Consider the following 14662-nt stretch of genomic DNA (forward strand, 5'->3'; position numbering starts at 1 on the left):
CACTTTTCACATTTGTTTTCCAACCCATTTTATTACAGTATGCCAGATTTAGCACATTTAACCTCTCAAATTGATAATTTTTTTTAAGTAACCAAATCAAAGTGAACAAATAAGATATGAACTATTTTGTCAATGCTTTTCTCATCTGATTGATGGGACAGAGAGTAGTTTTCCTGTTTACTCCCCTGACTGACAAAGGAAGATTGAGCAAGGTTTGGTTAGTAGATTGAAGAAACACCTTATAAATATATATTTCCAATGTGTCCACTGGAATACTTTACATTTCATTCACGTGTAGGTGTTTTGTTCGTGGAGCTCTTATAGTGAAAAGTCACAACCGGAAGTGTGATGGCACCGCTACTGTCGGCTTGACTGTGGACAGAAGAAGAAGAGGGAGAAGAAGAACTGCGAAATCAAGGAGAAGGACAGCGCCCAGAAGAACTGCAAACCTCTGCTGTCTGAGTGGAGCTCCGCGCTGGAAATGGGACCTGGGTCACTTTCTCCGGGTGGTCGGACGTTAAAACAGAGGTAGGGCCGTCTTTATTTTTATGGCCAAGGTCGCCACATGAAGCCTGTTAAATTTTCCTCTACATGGGCATGAGTCCGTCCGACGTGAAGTTGCCTTTCTGCGGTTGTTGTCGAAATGCTCGCCTCCATCTGTCCGTGGGTGACTGTATTTAGTCTGTGGCAGCTGACTTTTGTGTTAGTTATGGGTTCTGATTCTGACTCTGAAAGGGCAGTGGGCGTCGGGGGTCCTAATGTGGACGCCAGTGGACTTTTTGTGGCCTGTGATGTTGCTCCGTGGGCCGGGCTGGGATATGGACTGAATACTAAATGTAGCACGACTGTGGTTCCAAGTTTGTTGTGTGAGCTCCATCCTCCTCTAGGGTGTGATATGTATGTGTTCATCCGCCTCTGTGGCCTTCTGCTGTCCAGTAAAGCTAATCCAGTAATCTGGAAACGAGGTGGAGGCGTTTTTTTGTACCCCTCATCCATCTATTTCGTCCTCCACCAACCAGCCCACACTCAGACCCTCCATGTAAATGGGAGATGGTGTGTGCTTTTACCAGGACTACTGCTCCTTGAATCCTCATAATTAGTAAACAAAAGACATCTAGTGGATTAGTTTACATTTTCCAGATATGTCTGTAGTTCATATTTTGCCATTTTGCAGTTTAATAACACGCAGTAATCCAGTGGCACTTTGTTTTGGCCTTAAATGTCCACCTTATTTTATCATTATTCATGTTCTAATCCTTCATCAATATAAGATAAACATCTGAAAATAGTCTGTAATGTTTCTTCTCTTTAAATATGAGATTGAGATACTTTTTTGAGCATTTGTTACTCATTTATTATTTATCAGGAAATCTGATTTTGTGTTTTATTTGACACAGATGCATCCAAAACAGAGTGGACTAAATTAACTAATCAGAAATGTTGTATTGAAAATTCACATCTTTAATGTAACATCTTAACTGTATTTAATGTAATGAGATTTAAAAAAAAAAAAAAAAAAAAAAAAAATCAACTTAAATGACAACATCATGAACTTGTTTCCCATAATAACCAGATAAAGCACAGTACAGTTCCCTTAAAAGACAGATATACATATTAAAACATTATCAGTGTGTGAATGTTCCAGAGGAGAGCTGCAGTCCTGCCTTGACCAGACTATATGTGCATGAATGTCTGAGAGCATGAAGGGCTGTTTTTTAACAAAACTCCAGTCTTGTGAGGTGATTGAAAACAGTGTCGTCTTTGTTCCCTCTGCTCAGTGGAGAGGATTAATCCAGCTAATGATTCTTAATGTAAGGAAAGGGATCAAAGCACATCTGACAGAGAGCTAACAGGGCAATAGGTGCTCAGATTATCAATATTACCGCTGAGGCTCGGGCCTATACCTGTCACTGGATAGGATGGAGTTATGTCTCTGTTTATGTCTGTTTCATCATGATGACTTGCACTTTCACATCTGTGCCCACCTCAGGGTGCAGATCTCCGACTGCTCATGTCCTTTGGCCATGTTTGGCAGAAGGTGGGTGTTTTATCTGGTATGACACTTTTTCTTTGCCACGCTGTAACCCTCAGCTACTGCAGTTAATCCTCCCAGCTAAGATTAGCGGTTTAACTGGACCCCCGGCCTGATGTACCCCTCGCCCACTTAGTCCACATCCTCACAGGAGAATGTGGAAAAACAGCAGGGAGCATGAAGCTTGTTCTCACCAGGGTTGTGTTGTTCATAACAAAGATTTAAGGGTCATTGATGTGACACATACATATTGTGTCCAGCTGCATTTTTCAATTAAAAGATGGTTTAAATACCTAAAATTACCATATATGTGTGTATTCACATACGTATACTTCCTTTAGTGTTTATAAAACCATTATTTATTGGTAATATTTGTTTTATTGATAGTATCCTATTATATGGTACAGCCATCCAACCATGACAGCTGTTTTGAAAACTTGTGCTGTATTGAATTATTGTTTTAAAATAATTATGTGATTCACAGAAAAAAATAGCCTAAGTTGCATTTAAGAATAAAACTGTGACCTGATAGAGCAGAAATATGAAGTCATAGCCTATATATTAAACTGAAAAGACACGTGAACTTTGTTTCTAAACACTTTATATTCCCGTGTTAATGTTAGGCAAATAATTAATTTTAAGATAAATTCTAGTCACACCACATTTTTAAGGTCCCAGCCAATTCAGTTATATAAAACACTAAAATCATCATATCTAACATGTTATTGTGAATATTGAGTATTTCACATTCTTAATGCTGATTTATGCATTTTAAAATGGCTCAGTTGGAAATCTGTGTACGTCATTGAGCCTTAAACCCTCAAACTGTAATTTGTGTATTTTCCACATCAGTTTCTCCAACAGGTGGAAGATTCCCATCCCATGTTTAGTGTAAAACTATGTCGACCAGATGCCACCAGTTGCTCTGCTCGGCACTAGCTCATTCACAGATCCCATGTGTTAATAAGGGTTTGGCTCTTGCTTGACAGATTTAGTTTGCTTTAAGTCTGTAATCTCTTTTGTGACTAGCTTAGCTCAGGCTCGACCCTCTCTTCCCCTAGTTTCCCCCTGACTGCAGCATCACGCTAATCAGCACGTTTAATGGTTTAGCAACAAGTAGAAAGAGTGAGTTTTACACACTCGCACACATTACAGGAATGGTTTTATATTCTTGGGCCAAACGTCTGTGTAGAATTTCCTGTGTAGAGTCAGCCATGAGACTTCCTGTACTCGGCGTTGGATGTGGAGGGGGTGGAGAAGTAGGAAAGGAAGGGGAAGAGAAGCACAAGCAGACTGTACTCCCTACTGTTGTCAGTGGTGGCCACTGTGGTCGCTGCATGCATGTCGCTCACCATTTCAGACTGAAAAACAAAACAGTGTGGCCAGGCCAAGGAAGTGAAAGACTGGTTTCCATCCATTATTTTCCTCCTGTTCCTCTGTAATCATCAGAATACTTGATAATCACAGAGCGAGAGGAAAAAATCCTGTCACGTTACTGTGAGGTATGAAGTAAAGCAGGGCAGTTCTGACTGAAGTATTCTGTCTGTAATTACAGGACATGTCCTTCAGTGTGTTAAAGCCACAGTGCTCCATTCAACTCTTCAAGCAGGTGAGCAGCACTCTGTGGGTATCCGCTAACATGCTGATTATTTACTTGATTAATTTATTTAGTTGCCTGGTCTGCAAGCTGTTCAGTGTTTCCCAGTCCCACATGATGTAGCCAAACAAAATGTCTTGTTTGTGTCCATACCAACGGATATTCAATTTACTATCATCACAAAGTACAAAAGCAGAAAACATTCCATTTTAAGAAGTTGGATTTAGAAAAACAAACCTAGTCATTGATTATAAAAGTAGTTGACTTTTAATGTAATAGTTCAAAACTAAATGAGTAATTTTTTTTCACACTCCATGCCTCATTTCAGAACTATTATTCAGATCCAGTTTTTTATATTTTCCTAGTTCCACAAAACAGTGATAACAAAGATGTCACATGGAGCTTCATACTAATTAAAGATGGACTCAAATTCAGTTAATAAGACAAAGAGAGAATTTATTTTTTTTGTGGAGTAATAGCTGATCCCTCTGTACAGAGATATGTGTGGAGTCAGAGTGTGACTATAATGTGAACGTCTTCACTGAAACAGATTTTATCCATATATGTCCAGCATGTCGAGGCCTACTTTTAGATATGGAGCAGATTTGTGATGAACCTTGACTGAGTGTGATTTAAAAATCTCATGAATTCATATTTAGACTTTAGATGGAGGAAAATCAGACCTGTGTTTTATTTAGGATCACATGAAAGTATCAGTTCCATGTGATTTATGATGTTCACACTGTTATGAGTCAAAGAGATCTTGAGTCACACAAAAGAGATTTGTGCTTCTTGCCTGCAGTCTGAATGTAGCCTATGTGTGTTACTGCCAGTTCCTGTGGTTCCCTTTGTGATCGTACTCATACTGCGGTGAGTCCTTATCAGAAATGATCCAACACTCCTATCTCTCTCTCCCTCCCTCAGCACTGTTTGATCTAAAAGAATCGTGCCCTGTAAGGAAGCAGGATGTTCACAGGCTCCACCAAACTGCCTCCCACTAAAACCCCCCAGCCCGAGAGGCTGGATGAAGTATACGCTGCTTTACGCAGGGGTCTACAGTGAGTAAACACGTTTTTCACTCTGTTAACACTGATTGCAGTGGATGGCTTCCAGCTGGAATAAGCAGCTGATTTTGAGCTCTAAGATGAAGAAGTAAGAATGTTGTTGTTTTCCAGATCGTACTTGCAGGTTCACCAGCTGGAGCTAGACAGTCTGGGTCAGCAGATCAGAGAGAACAAGAGGAACGGGCGCTTGGTGAGAGCTCCAGTGGTCAAACCAGTCACTCCAGTCACTATTCAGTATCATTCAGCTGTTTTCCCCAGTCTGAATGTTAATTTGAGTCCTTGTAATGCTAAATGGTTTTATTTCCTTTACAGGGCTCTTTGTATGAGCTGGATAAGGTGAGTTTCATTATCACTTGTGGATTTATGTGCACATTAAAACTATATACACAACGAGTGAACTAGTATGGTTTTTTTAGGGCTTGTACAATACTAATTATTAGTGATCATAAAACTGATATGCATTTGCTATAAAATAAAAAAAGTGGTGAGAAATTTTAGACTAAGACCAACATAAAACTTGGTTGTTGTGCCTTCTAATATTTCACACATTTTTAACCTCATTTATTTTATTGGATGTTGGTTAAAAAATTTACATTGAAAGTGTTAAAATGCTGAATATTGAATTAGACAATGGATGAGGTCAATAGTCAGGCACTCACAACTATAAAGCCTGAAGAGAGCCTAAAATATGTTTTTTTAGTTTCTTAAATTTTATGATTTCCTTTCCTTTTTTTTTAGCAAGTTAAAGCCATTGAGAGGTTCATGCGTCGCTTGGAATTCCACCTCAGCAAGGTAGGTTACAAGGAATCTATTGATCTGCAAGTTTAATAAATAGTTATTGAATGTACAATATGTGTTTTTTAATATATTATCATAACTTGTGTTCATACAAGGGCTATACAGTTGTTTTTGCAGTTTTTTGTAATATTTATATTGGTTCTCTGCAGGTCGAGGAGCTCTACGATGCATATTGTATACAGCGGAGGCTGCGTGATGGAGCGAGTAAGATGGTGGCAGCGTTTAACTCCGCCACCGGCAGCAAAGAGGCCAGAGAGAGTCTGAGTGAAGCCAACAAAGGCTACAGGGAATGTACAGAGGTTAGTCTCTGAGCTGAAGTCAGTGGTGATGTGATGGTGTCCACTGAGTGTGTTTTAGCCCCAAACATGTATTAAAGTTATAGAAAATAATGCACTGAGTAAACAATGTGTTTCCTTGTGTGTCCACAGCACATGTGCTCACTTGAGAGTGAAATAGAAAGCCAGATGGGAGAGTTTCATGTCAAGATGAAGGGTGAGTCACTTTATACACCCATATGACTTCCTATTCCCTCTGTCAGAGCACTTCTCATTTTTCATATGTATTTCTGATGTTTCAGGCCTTGCTGGCTTTGCTCGATTATGTGCTGGTGACCAGTATGAGGTAAGAATCAAAACGCCCACAGATACAGATCTTCCTTGAACCTCCACACATCTCACCAGTCTGTTTCCTTTGTCTCTTCAGGTCCTTATGCGCTACGGCAGGCAGCGCTGGAGGCTACGAGGCCGTGTGGAAGTTAGCAACAAGCAGATGTGGGACAGTGAGGAGTACATCTTCCTGCCTCTTGTTACAGAACTCTTGTCCATAAAGGTGACTGAAAACAGCCGGCTGGCAACTTTACATATTTACTTATTATGTTTATTTATTATTAAAACCTACAGTGTTTGATTTGACTTTGCCCTATCTGACTTAGCTCCAGTATATATATTTGCATCTTGGTGAAGGTGTAAATCTTTAAAACACCCCACAAATATGATGATGATAAATTATTCAGTAAAACTACTGGGCATGATCCCCTAAAATGGAAAAATGGTCTTTTTTTAGCTCACCAGCCAATAGACCATGAGCTATTGTGAAGGCGTTGTGTCTAGCATCGTCTTCCTCTTTGTCGTCATGAGCAATTTTTTCAAACATCTTCTCCAACAAAACTACTTGTCGGATTCATTCATTTCATTCATTTTTGAAATATTCAAAATTTGCCTTTACTTATAATGGGCCATTTTTTTTTTTTTAGTTTTACTTTTAGTTTAGTTTATTTCAGAGACAAATATAATACAAAACATAGGGGAAAAAACAAAACAATAACAAAACAAAAGAATAATAGAAATTTGGTGTCTTGTACCATGGAAATGTTTACAGATATCAATCCAGTTACTATTAAACACTGATTGGAAGTCATATATGGACTTTCATTTAATTGGTTGAGTTCTCCTCCAGTGAAAGGATCAGCCACTTCTACTGGAAGATTGATCTCCTGCATTAAGACCACAGGATTCTATCATAGTGGCAGAACCTGACAACCTCGCAAATTGAACTTATTACCTCTGCCAAGGAGGCTATGTTTTCATTGGGGTTTGTCTGTTTGTTTGTTTGTTTGTTTGTTTGTTTGTTAGCAAGATAACTCAAAAAGTTATGGATGGATTTTCATGAAATTTTCAGGACATGTTGATACTGGCTGATCTACCTTGGCGGAGGTCTGCGCTCTCAGAGTGCTTTTCTAGTTGATACTTGATAGAACATGATGTTGAACTACAGGACCATTGGTCCTATTTTTATATATTTATATTGCTCATTATTTTTCAGTTTTGGATTACCTGAATCTTTTGTTTATTGAAGTTAAAAAAACTTAATGTTACCAAGAAGTGAAAGGAAAAAAGGCTTTTTAAACCAACAAACACAGTTAACATACAGTTTTTCTGGAGCAAGAAATGAAGCCTTTGAAGCTGGTGAACACTGTTCCTACAGATCCCCTGAATTTGCTCTTTTACTCGCAAACCCTTTGTCTAACCAGTGTAAATAAATTACTTGATGCATTATACAAGTTGTATCTTCTGTCACAACGCCAATAAAAGGCAATAAAATTAACAGGCAGTCCATAACAGTTGTTAGCATTGTAGATCTTTTCTTTACTCGGTGACAAAACCACTCCCTATTGTATGTAGTAATAAGATAATTGTCCTTCTCCTCCCTCGGTCTGCTTATTCTCATCTCTCTGGTTGTCAAGGTGACGGAGCTGAAGAGCCTGGCCAATCACGTGGTGGTGGGCAGTGTGTCCTGTGAAATGCTCGACCTGTTCTGCCCACTTCCACAGACGCTTGCTGTAGACATCAATGATCTAGGAACAGTGAAGTTGAACCTGGAGGTCACCTGGAGGTTGGTCAAGCCTCACCTCAGCCTTTCTATTGTATTTGTAATGCGAGGATTTTTAATCACTTTTATAGACAGACTAGTCTAGAATGCTTTCTAAGATTTAAACACTTCTTTAGAGGCTTTTTAATCTTACCAGTATATCCTGTTTTTTTTCTGTTTTCTTATTTCCTTGTCTCTGTTTTATATGTGAAAACAAATACATGTGTTTTGTTTTGTTTTGTTTTTTTAATTTCCCCTGATTTTCAGCGCTCTTAAGATTGAAGTGCATGTGTTTTTTTCCATTGTAAAAATCGATAATTCTGGATCATTATCTATGTTAAAGAATTGGAAAAGCTAGAGCAGATCACTAATAACCAACATCCAAAAAGCATCAATCAGGGACTAGCTTGTGTTTTGCCTGCTATGTCTAACACTTTTTTCCATTTTCAGTCCATTTGATAAGGATGACCAGATATCATCATCCAGTACAGTTTCCAAACGGCTGCTGTCCAATCAGAGTCCTCCTGACACACCCTCTATGAGGGAGCAGGTGTTTTATGTGAGTCATATAACAGGTGAAATCCACTCTCAGCATTTTCAGCTCACAGCTGCTCTTTTACAACACCACTTATCATGTGTAGAAAGGGTTTGCTATACAGTAGAAATACTTATATCTACATATCTGCTGTGTATTTTTGCCATTTGTCTCACTGATGGCTGTTATTACTGTTGTGTCACTGGCTTGTTCTATTTCAGCTGCTTCCCAACTGCTTTGTCTGTAGTGGTAGTACTGACGTGTGTGAGCATATTCACAGAGGGCTGTGTGGTAGGGCATGTGGCCGTGGGAGTGTTGTGCCTAATGCGAGGAGTGCAAGACCTGCAGTGAGTGATAGCAATAGAGAGTTGTGTGACAGCACCAACACGTATGAACGCAGCTGTGGTCCTTGTAGCTGTTTAATAGTGGTTGAGTAGTGCTTCCAATATTTCCCTCCTCTTCCTCACCTTGCTGAAGAGTGCGCCTCTTAACGGGTCCAGACAGAGCCGCTCGCTGGTGGAGGCTTTCCACGATGGCATGACAGACAGGACGGCCTTCTTGCGTTGCGAATTGAACCATACAACATCCCGATTCACCTGTGTACATTCGGTGTGTTTGGATGTAGTTGCAGTAGTGTAGGATCAGTAGGGAGTTTTTTCTTATACTTATCAGCAAATTTCAGCTATTATGTTTAATCTAAAGAAAAAGAAACACATTAAGTCCTCATTTTCATTGCTTCATATTACAAATTTGTATTTGTACTAAAACAGTCGTATTAATTATTTAATTGGTCATTGCACATCTAATGTCAATATTAGGTTTATATCCTGTGTAATTTCCTGGTTGTAAATTGACAGTAGTGTTAAAAACACATTTAATTGTGCTGTGCTTTATGGACTGAAAGTTATATTTTTCAGCTCAATTCAGTTTTATTTATCCAGAATTCTGGAATTTCCCCTTGTGGGACTAATAAAGGCATATCTTATCTTATGTTATCTTATCTTATCTTCAAATTTCCATTTCTGTTTGATGTGTTTTTTGTTTCTCATGCATCTGTCTCCTCTTTGTTGTTTCTTCTTTAGTCTCTGCTGAAGCGACAGGGAGAGATGGAGAACGGCACCGTTTGGTCCAACTCCTCTGAATCGTCTGATGACTCCTCCAGTCCAGCCCTGGCTCATCACGCTCAGAGGCTTACCGCCTCCAACATGCTGCAAACCACTCTGACCACTCAGCTGTCGTTCACGCCGCACAAATCCAGTGCCTCAACGCCATCGCTCTCATCAAACCAAGAGGAGGACGAGTCAGAGACCGCTGAAGCTTTCTGTTCGAGCGACTCGGTGCCGAACGGCCATCTGCAGGCAGCCGCCTCTGACAGCCACTTTGGTGAGAGCAGCACTGATTGTACTGTGACTGACAGGGCGTCTGTCCAGTCGGCGGACATCTCTGAAACCTCTGCAGACCTGAGCTGCTCCTGCCCTGATGTGTCCTCTCATTCTGCCGTGTCACTCGTGGAAAGACCGGATGTGTCTGAGGTGCACACTTCAACAGACGTAAACGACACGGCTGAGGTCTCAACCGTACAGGCCGGACAGATGGACACAGGGATAGAGGACAGCACCACTGAGACAGGAGAGGGACACCAGGTGGACATATCAGAGAAACACAGTCATCAGGCTCAGCTCCTCCAAGATGTTCAGCAACCAGAGGAGGTTCTGACGGTGAGCTGATAATGTTTGTTTGTGTTTGTGCATATAAAGGATCAACAGTCATACTAGTACAGCAATATTTACTTTGTCGTATTTACACACTGCCTGAAAAAACAGAATCTAGAGTGGTGCAAAGATCAGGCATTGTGAGTTGTTGGCAATCATGCTCAGCTGTGCATAAGTTAATAATACTCGTGAACAACATTGGTTTATTATTATCGTCTTTATTAGTGCTGTCAAGACTGAAACGGCCTGAAACAAGTTTTAGAGTCAGAATTTTCTGAAGATGTGGCATGTGAAAAATGGGTCCAATCTTTACTGCTGAAAAAAAGCTGTCACAGTCTGTGACGTTCACTTGGAACTTGTTGGAATGAATAGGACAGAATCTGCCTCAAGGGATGGGGCTGTGAAGAAACATGTGACATTAACAGGAAATCGCTCTGCAGTGGGCCGTCTTGTTTCTGAACTAGGTTTGCTTGTGGCTCCTCTGCAGGGGGGTTTTAAGAAACATATTTAATTAGACAGAAAAGTGGTTCATGCTTTGGTGCACAGGATGAGTCAGTAGGTTTTTTGATTTTTTTTTGCATTTTTTACCACTGAAAATACCTACAACACTGACTTAAAAAACAAAACAAAAAATGATTTTTTTTATTTGAGTTGAACCAGATACTGGTGTAGGGGTGACATGTAGTACTAAACATATCCTAACCAAAAAAAACCCCCAAACTTTTAATTTTGTTTCGCGCTAATGCATTTCCACAACATAATCTCCTGGTTTATGTCTTGCTTATTAATTGAAATAGTGTATGTGTAAATTTCTGGACAAGTGTCCAGGAGGACAGATCCCCCGTGGCTCTTCCTGAGGCACCTTCTGTTTTTTTTTTGTTTTTTTTTCCAAGGAATTTATTGTTTACTCGAACAGAGGGCATCATGTTCTGTAGAGACTGTAAAACCCCTTGAGGCAAATGTTGGATACTGGGCTTTATAAATACAACTGATTTGATTTGTTTTCTCCACAGGTTCCTTTTCCAACTTCAGCAAGTTTCAACCAGGAAGTTGAAACAGCCCTTGAAAGTTTTGACTTCCTCAACTGTTCAGACCTTGATGATGATGCTGTTGATGACAATGATGATGGTGATGAGAAGGAGGAAGATGAGGACAAGGAACAAAAGAAAGATGAAGGATTAAAAGAAGAGGAAGATAACCAGAACAAACCACTACAAGAGGAAGCAGAGGATAAAGAAAAGGAAGAAGAAAATGTCTACTCTGGAGGAAGGTTGGTGTGTGACTGTCAGAAAGGAAATGAACCCTAGTCTTATAGCATTTGGATTTTGTTTCAATGCACTTAATCTCTTTTTATTTCCAGTCATGTTTCACACGGTTAATAGCCCGGTGGCTTCTTCTAGTTTCAGACAGACAATACTCAGCAGAATCCTTCTGCACACACAGTTCAGTCTAACCCATGAAGACCTCGCTTTAATTTAGACCTCACAAAATGACTGAAAAAATTAAATGGCTTTTTTTTTCAATGTTACGTACAGTTTATGGTTTTAACCAGTTTTTTGGCTACATAAACTAAAGACAAAACACAGCTATTTATTTACCACATATGACTGAGAAACTCATTAACTATTAGTATATTACAAGAAGCAAACGGGTTATATGATAAATTGTTATTGAATAAGATAGGTCTCTAGAGGAATAATCTCAATTTTGCATTTTTTAAATGATTTTCATAAAGCAAAAACATTGATTTGATTTAGTGATTTATACCGAACATGCAATGAAATTTAACGTATATCTGAACAAGTAAAATATCAATAATAATACAAAAATCAACAATCAAGACATTCTAGACAGAAGAACAGCCTGATGGTTTCATTTACATGCTTTAAAAGGGGTGAGAAGAAGACCTCCCACCCATTAATCAAATTAATTCAACATATTGCCCAGCTCTAAGTGTCTCCAGTGAAGACAAATTAGGGTAAAATTAAGGGAAATTTGTATAAAATGATATTTAGTGAATGTTGCAGCATCTCTTAGTGTCAGTCAGAACATCATAAGACATTGTCACTGAGTAATGATTTTACAATTGATTTGAAGTAACAGATGTAGAGTTACACATGAGATTCACCAATTTTCCACAAACTCAGACCTTGTGCTAGTGTTGTTCAGAGTAGATTTAAGGTTGTGAACCTGCTTAAAAAGCATTTGCTTTTTCACAGCATATAGAGTCACCACAGCACCATGTTATTACATGACTGGATATGTCTCTATTCATCTCCATTTTCCCACAGTTGCTACTTCATCACCTTATAAGTGTTTCTATTTGTTTAGTTTAGGCAGATTGGACACTACACCAGCTCAAGCATCAGCTAGGTTTTGAAATAGTATGATCATTGTTTTAGTTAATAGTTTTGTTGATCATAATAAGTGTTTTTTGATTCTAAATCACCAAAGTGTCAGTGGTGGTCACAAATCAGTTCTCTATCTGTTGAAAAATAAACAATTCAAGTACACACTGGTGCTGAACTGGCCAGCAGATGCAATATAAATGTTCATTCTCTAAAGTCTTTATTTGGTGTCGCACTGCAGTGATGAAGAGGAGGCAGGTGGCCTTGATATCCTTATGGAAGCTCCAGAGGGGTTTAGGAACTCAGATGAAGATCGTTTTTCTGAATCACAGGTACTCAGACCATCTGTGTTAATGTTTGTCAAAGAAGACTAAATATCAAAAACACTGTCCTTAAAATGTATTTGTATTAAATAAGGAGTCGAGTGTTGAAGACCTGCAGGATTTGGGTCAGATTGAAATGCCTGAGGATACACAAGAGCAGAACGAGGAAAAGGAAGACAAACAACACGGTGAGAGCAGTTCTTCAGTACTGACAGCGCTACTTATTCATGTGAATGCATAGTTTACTGAGTTATTCTGTTTTTGTCTGCCATCAGAAGAGGAGACGCCTCCTGATCAGGAGGAGCGTCCCTCTACTCCCACTCATCTGGCTACGACTGTCTTCTGATGACACAGTGGAACCCAAGTGTTCACCCCTCTGGTCCACTCATGCCATCTCCCACTTCCACTGGAGGCTTGGAGGATGTCCAACTCTCTGCTCAGACAAACAGGCTCCCCCAATACAGTGGAGTTTGTGCACATACAGTATTTGCCTTGTTCTGACAATGAACAACAGAACTGGGGGCTTCAGTGTCTTAAAGCCCCTCCTGACACACATCGTCCTCCAAAGTCCTCATCATTTCAACACACACTCCATCATGATGTCTGGGTTTAAGTGGGAAAAAACTGAGTTTACACATTCACAAACTGTTCCTGTCATGTGAAAATCCACTGACCAAATCATAAACATTTCAGGAACAGTTTAAAGCGGCCTTGTTTTTGGCTTCTTTTTTTTTTTTTTTTTTTTTTAAGTAACCCATTTTTTTTTTTATTGTTTTATAGGTCAAATTGGGTTAATTTACAATCATTCACTAAGGTGAAACCATGAAAATAGCCAAAAGTTAAAACTATCAGTATTTGTGGACATGAAAAAGTTACACTTTGCAGTGTTACATCCATGTACAGCTCAGAGCTATTTCAGTTTATGGGAGAGTAAACTTGCTGTTTGTCTGAAGATTTGTATTGTCAAAAGCTAAATCACCATGGATATAGTCATTTCAGAAACAGAAATGTACATGAAAAGACCAAGAGGACTTTTTATTTTAGGCATCACAGACAATTAATGAGAATACTGAAACCTCCACATGGATTACAGATGTTACATTTTGTGTTTAAAGCCACTCCATGGACAGATATGAATATAAACACTCCAAGGAGGTCTGACTTGATTTGGTCTTGGTTTTTTCAACATGAAAACATTTGCAGTGTAAAATTATATTAAACCTGCATGTGTAGCTGCCTCACACTGCCACTGTTTGTATCAAAGCTCAACTTGTCAGTTTAAGTGTGTAAGCTAGGCTCCTATCTAAGGATGCCGTCAGGTCTGTGGCTGTGTACAAAAGCTGCCTCAAGGGGGCGCTCTAGTGTTTCAGCATCATGCTTTATGTTGATCTATAAAAGCCTCTTCATTCAGAAAGTGCCTCAAGTGACAGGGAAAGTTTGAAATAAGCGAATGCCACAACAGGAGAGATCAAGCAAAGATAACAGTGTTTATTTTCTGAATTACTTTAAGAGTGTGCACAATAAGAGATATTTACTGTTTCATATAAAGAATTGTATATGTCTTGAAATGTTCAAATGTTTATGTTAAGAAATGTTCAAACTTTATAAAGGTTTCTTTAAAATGAACTTGCCTTTTTTTGGTCTGTGGTTGAATTGGTGCATGTAGGCTGTAATTATGACCAACTCGGCTTGGTTTAGTGCAATAAACATCACAAACCAAGAGCATGAAGCCAACATTTTCTGAAAAATTTATTTTTAAACACTCAAACTACAGACATTTTTGGCTCATACAGTGTAGAGCTAAATGGGAACACACACTAAGGCACCGTGTTGAAAACAGACACAACTATGCCAACATTCAGTGAGGGATTGAACAGTAGGTAGTA

General features: G+C 39.2%; 1 protein-coding gene across 5 annotated transcripts; it reads left to right on the plus strand.

The window, feature by feature from the left end:
* The first annotated feature begins 351 nt into the window (after positions 1-351).
* Positions 352-14402, plus strand: LOC115417058 (rho family-interacting cell polarization regulator 1-like). 5 transcript variants are annotated; one of them, XM_030131008.1, is made up of 19 exons: positions 353-528; positions 1991-2038; positions 3588-3641; positions 4554-4687; positions 4805-4883; positions 5006-5029; positions 5432-5485; positions 5641-5790; positions 5920-5983; positions 6069-6112; positions 6194-6319; positions 7734-7882; positions 8309-8417; positions 8871-9002; positions 9476-10111; positions 11119-11375; positions 12695-12785; positions 12871-12964; positions 13052-14402. In XM_030131008.1, exons 4-19 carry the CDS (start codon positions 4596-4598, stop codon positions 13120-13122), a joined length of 2172 nt encoding a protein of 723 aa, XP_029986868.1. In that variant the 5' UTR covers positions 353-528; positions 1991-2038; positions 3588-3641; positions 4554-4595; the 3' UTR covers positions 13123-14402. The 5 variants fall into 5 exon arrangements, with proteins under 5 accessions (XP_029986870.1, XP_029986869.1, XP_029986868.1 ...); XM_030131010.1 differs by lacking the exon at positions 1991-2038 and having other exon boundaries at positions 352-528; positions 13055-14402; XM_030131007.1 differs by lacking the exon at positions 1991-2038.
* Positions 14403-14662: the final 260 nt, after the last annotated feature.

This window comes from Sphaeramia orbicularis, chromosome 3, assembly GCF_902148855.1.
Source record: "Sphaeramia orbicularis chromosome 3, fSphaOr1.1, whole genome shotgun sequence".
NCBI lineage: Eukaryota > Metazoa > Chordata > Actinopteri > Kurtiformes > Apogonidae > Sphaeramia > Sphaeramia orbicularis.

What these genes read in the sequence shown, in the direction of transcription:
- LOC115417058 (XM_030131009.1), top strand. Translation starts at nt 4,596, where the DNA reads ATGTTCACAGGCTCCACCAAACTGCCTCCCACTAAAACCCCCCAGCCC. An exon ending in CTTTGTATGAGCTGGATAAG is followed by an intron (nt 5,030 to 5,431) that starts GTGAGTTTCATT and finishes CTTTTTTTTTAG; the next exon opens with CAAGTTAAAGCCATTGAGAG. An exon ending in AATGTCTACTCTGGAGGAAG is followed by an intron (nt 11,376 to 12,694) that starts GTTGGTGTGTGA and finishes GTCGCACTGCAG; the next exon opens with TGATGAAGAGGAGGCAGGTG.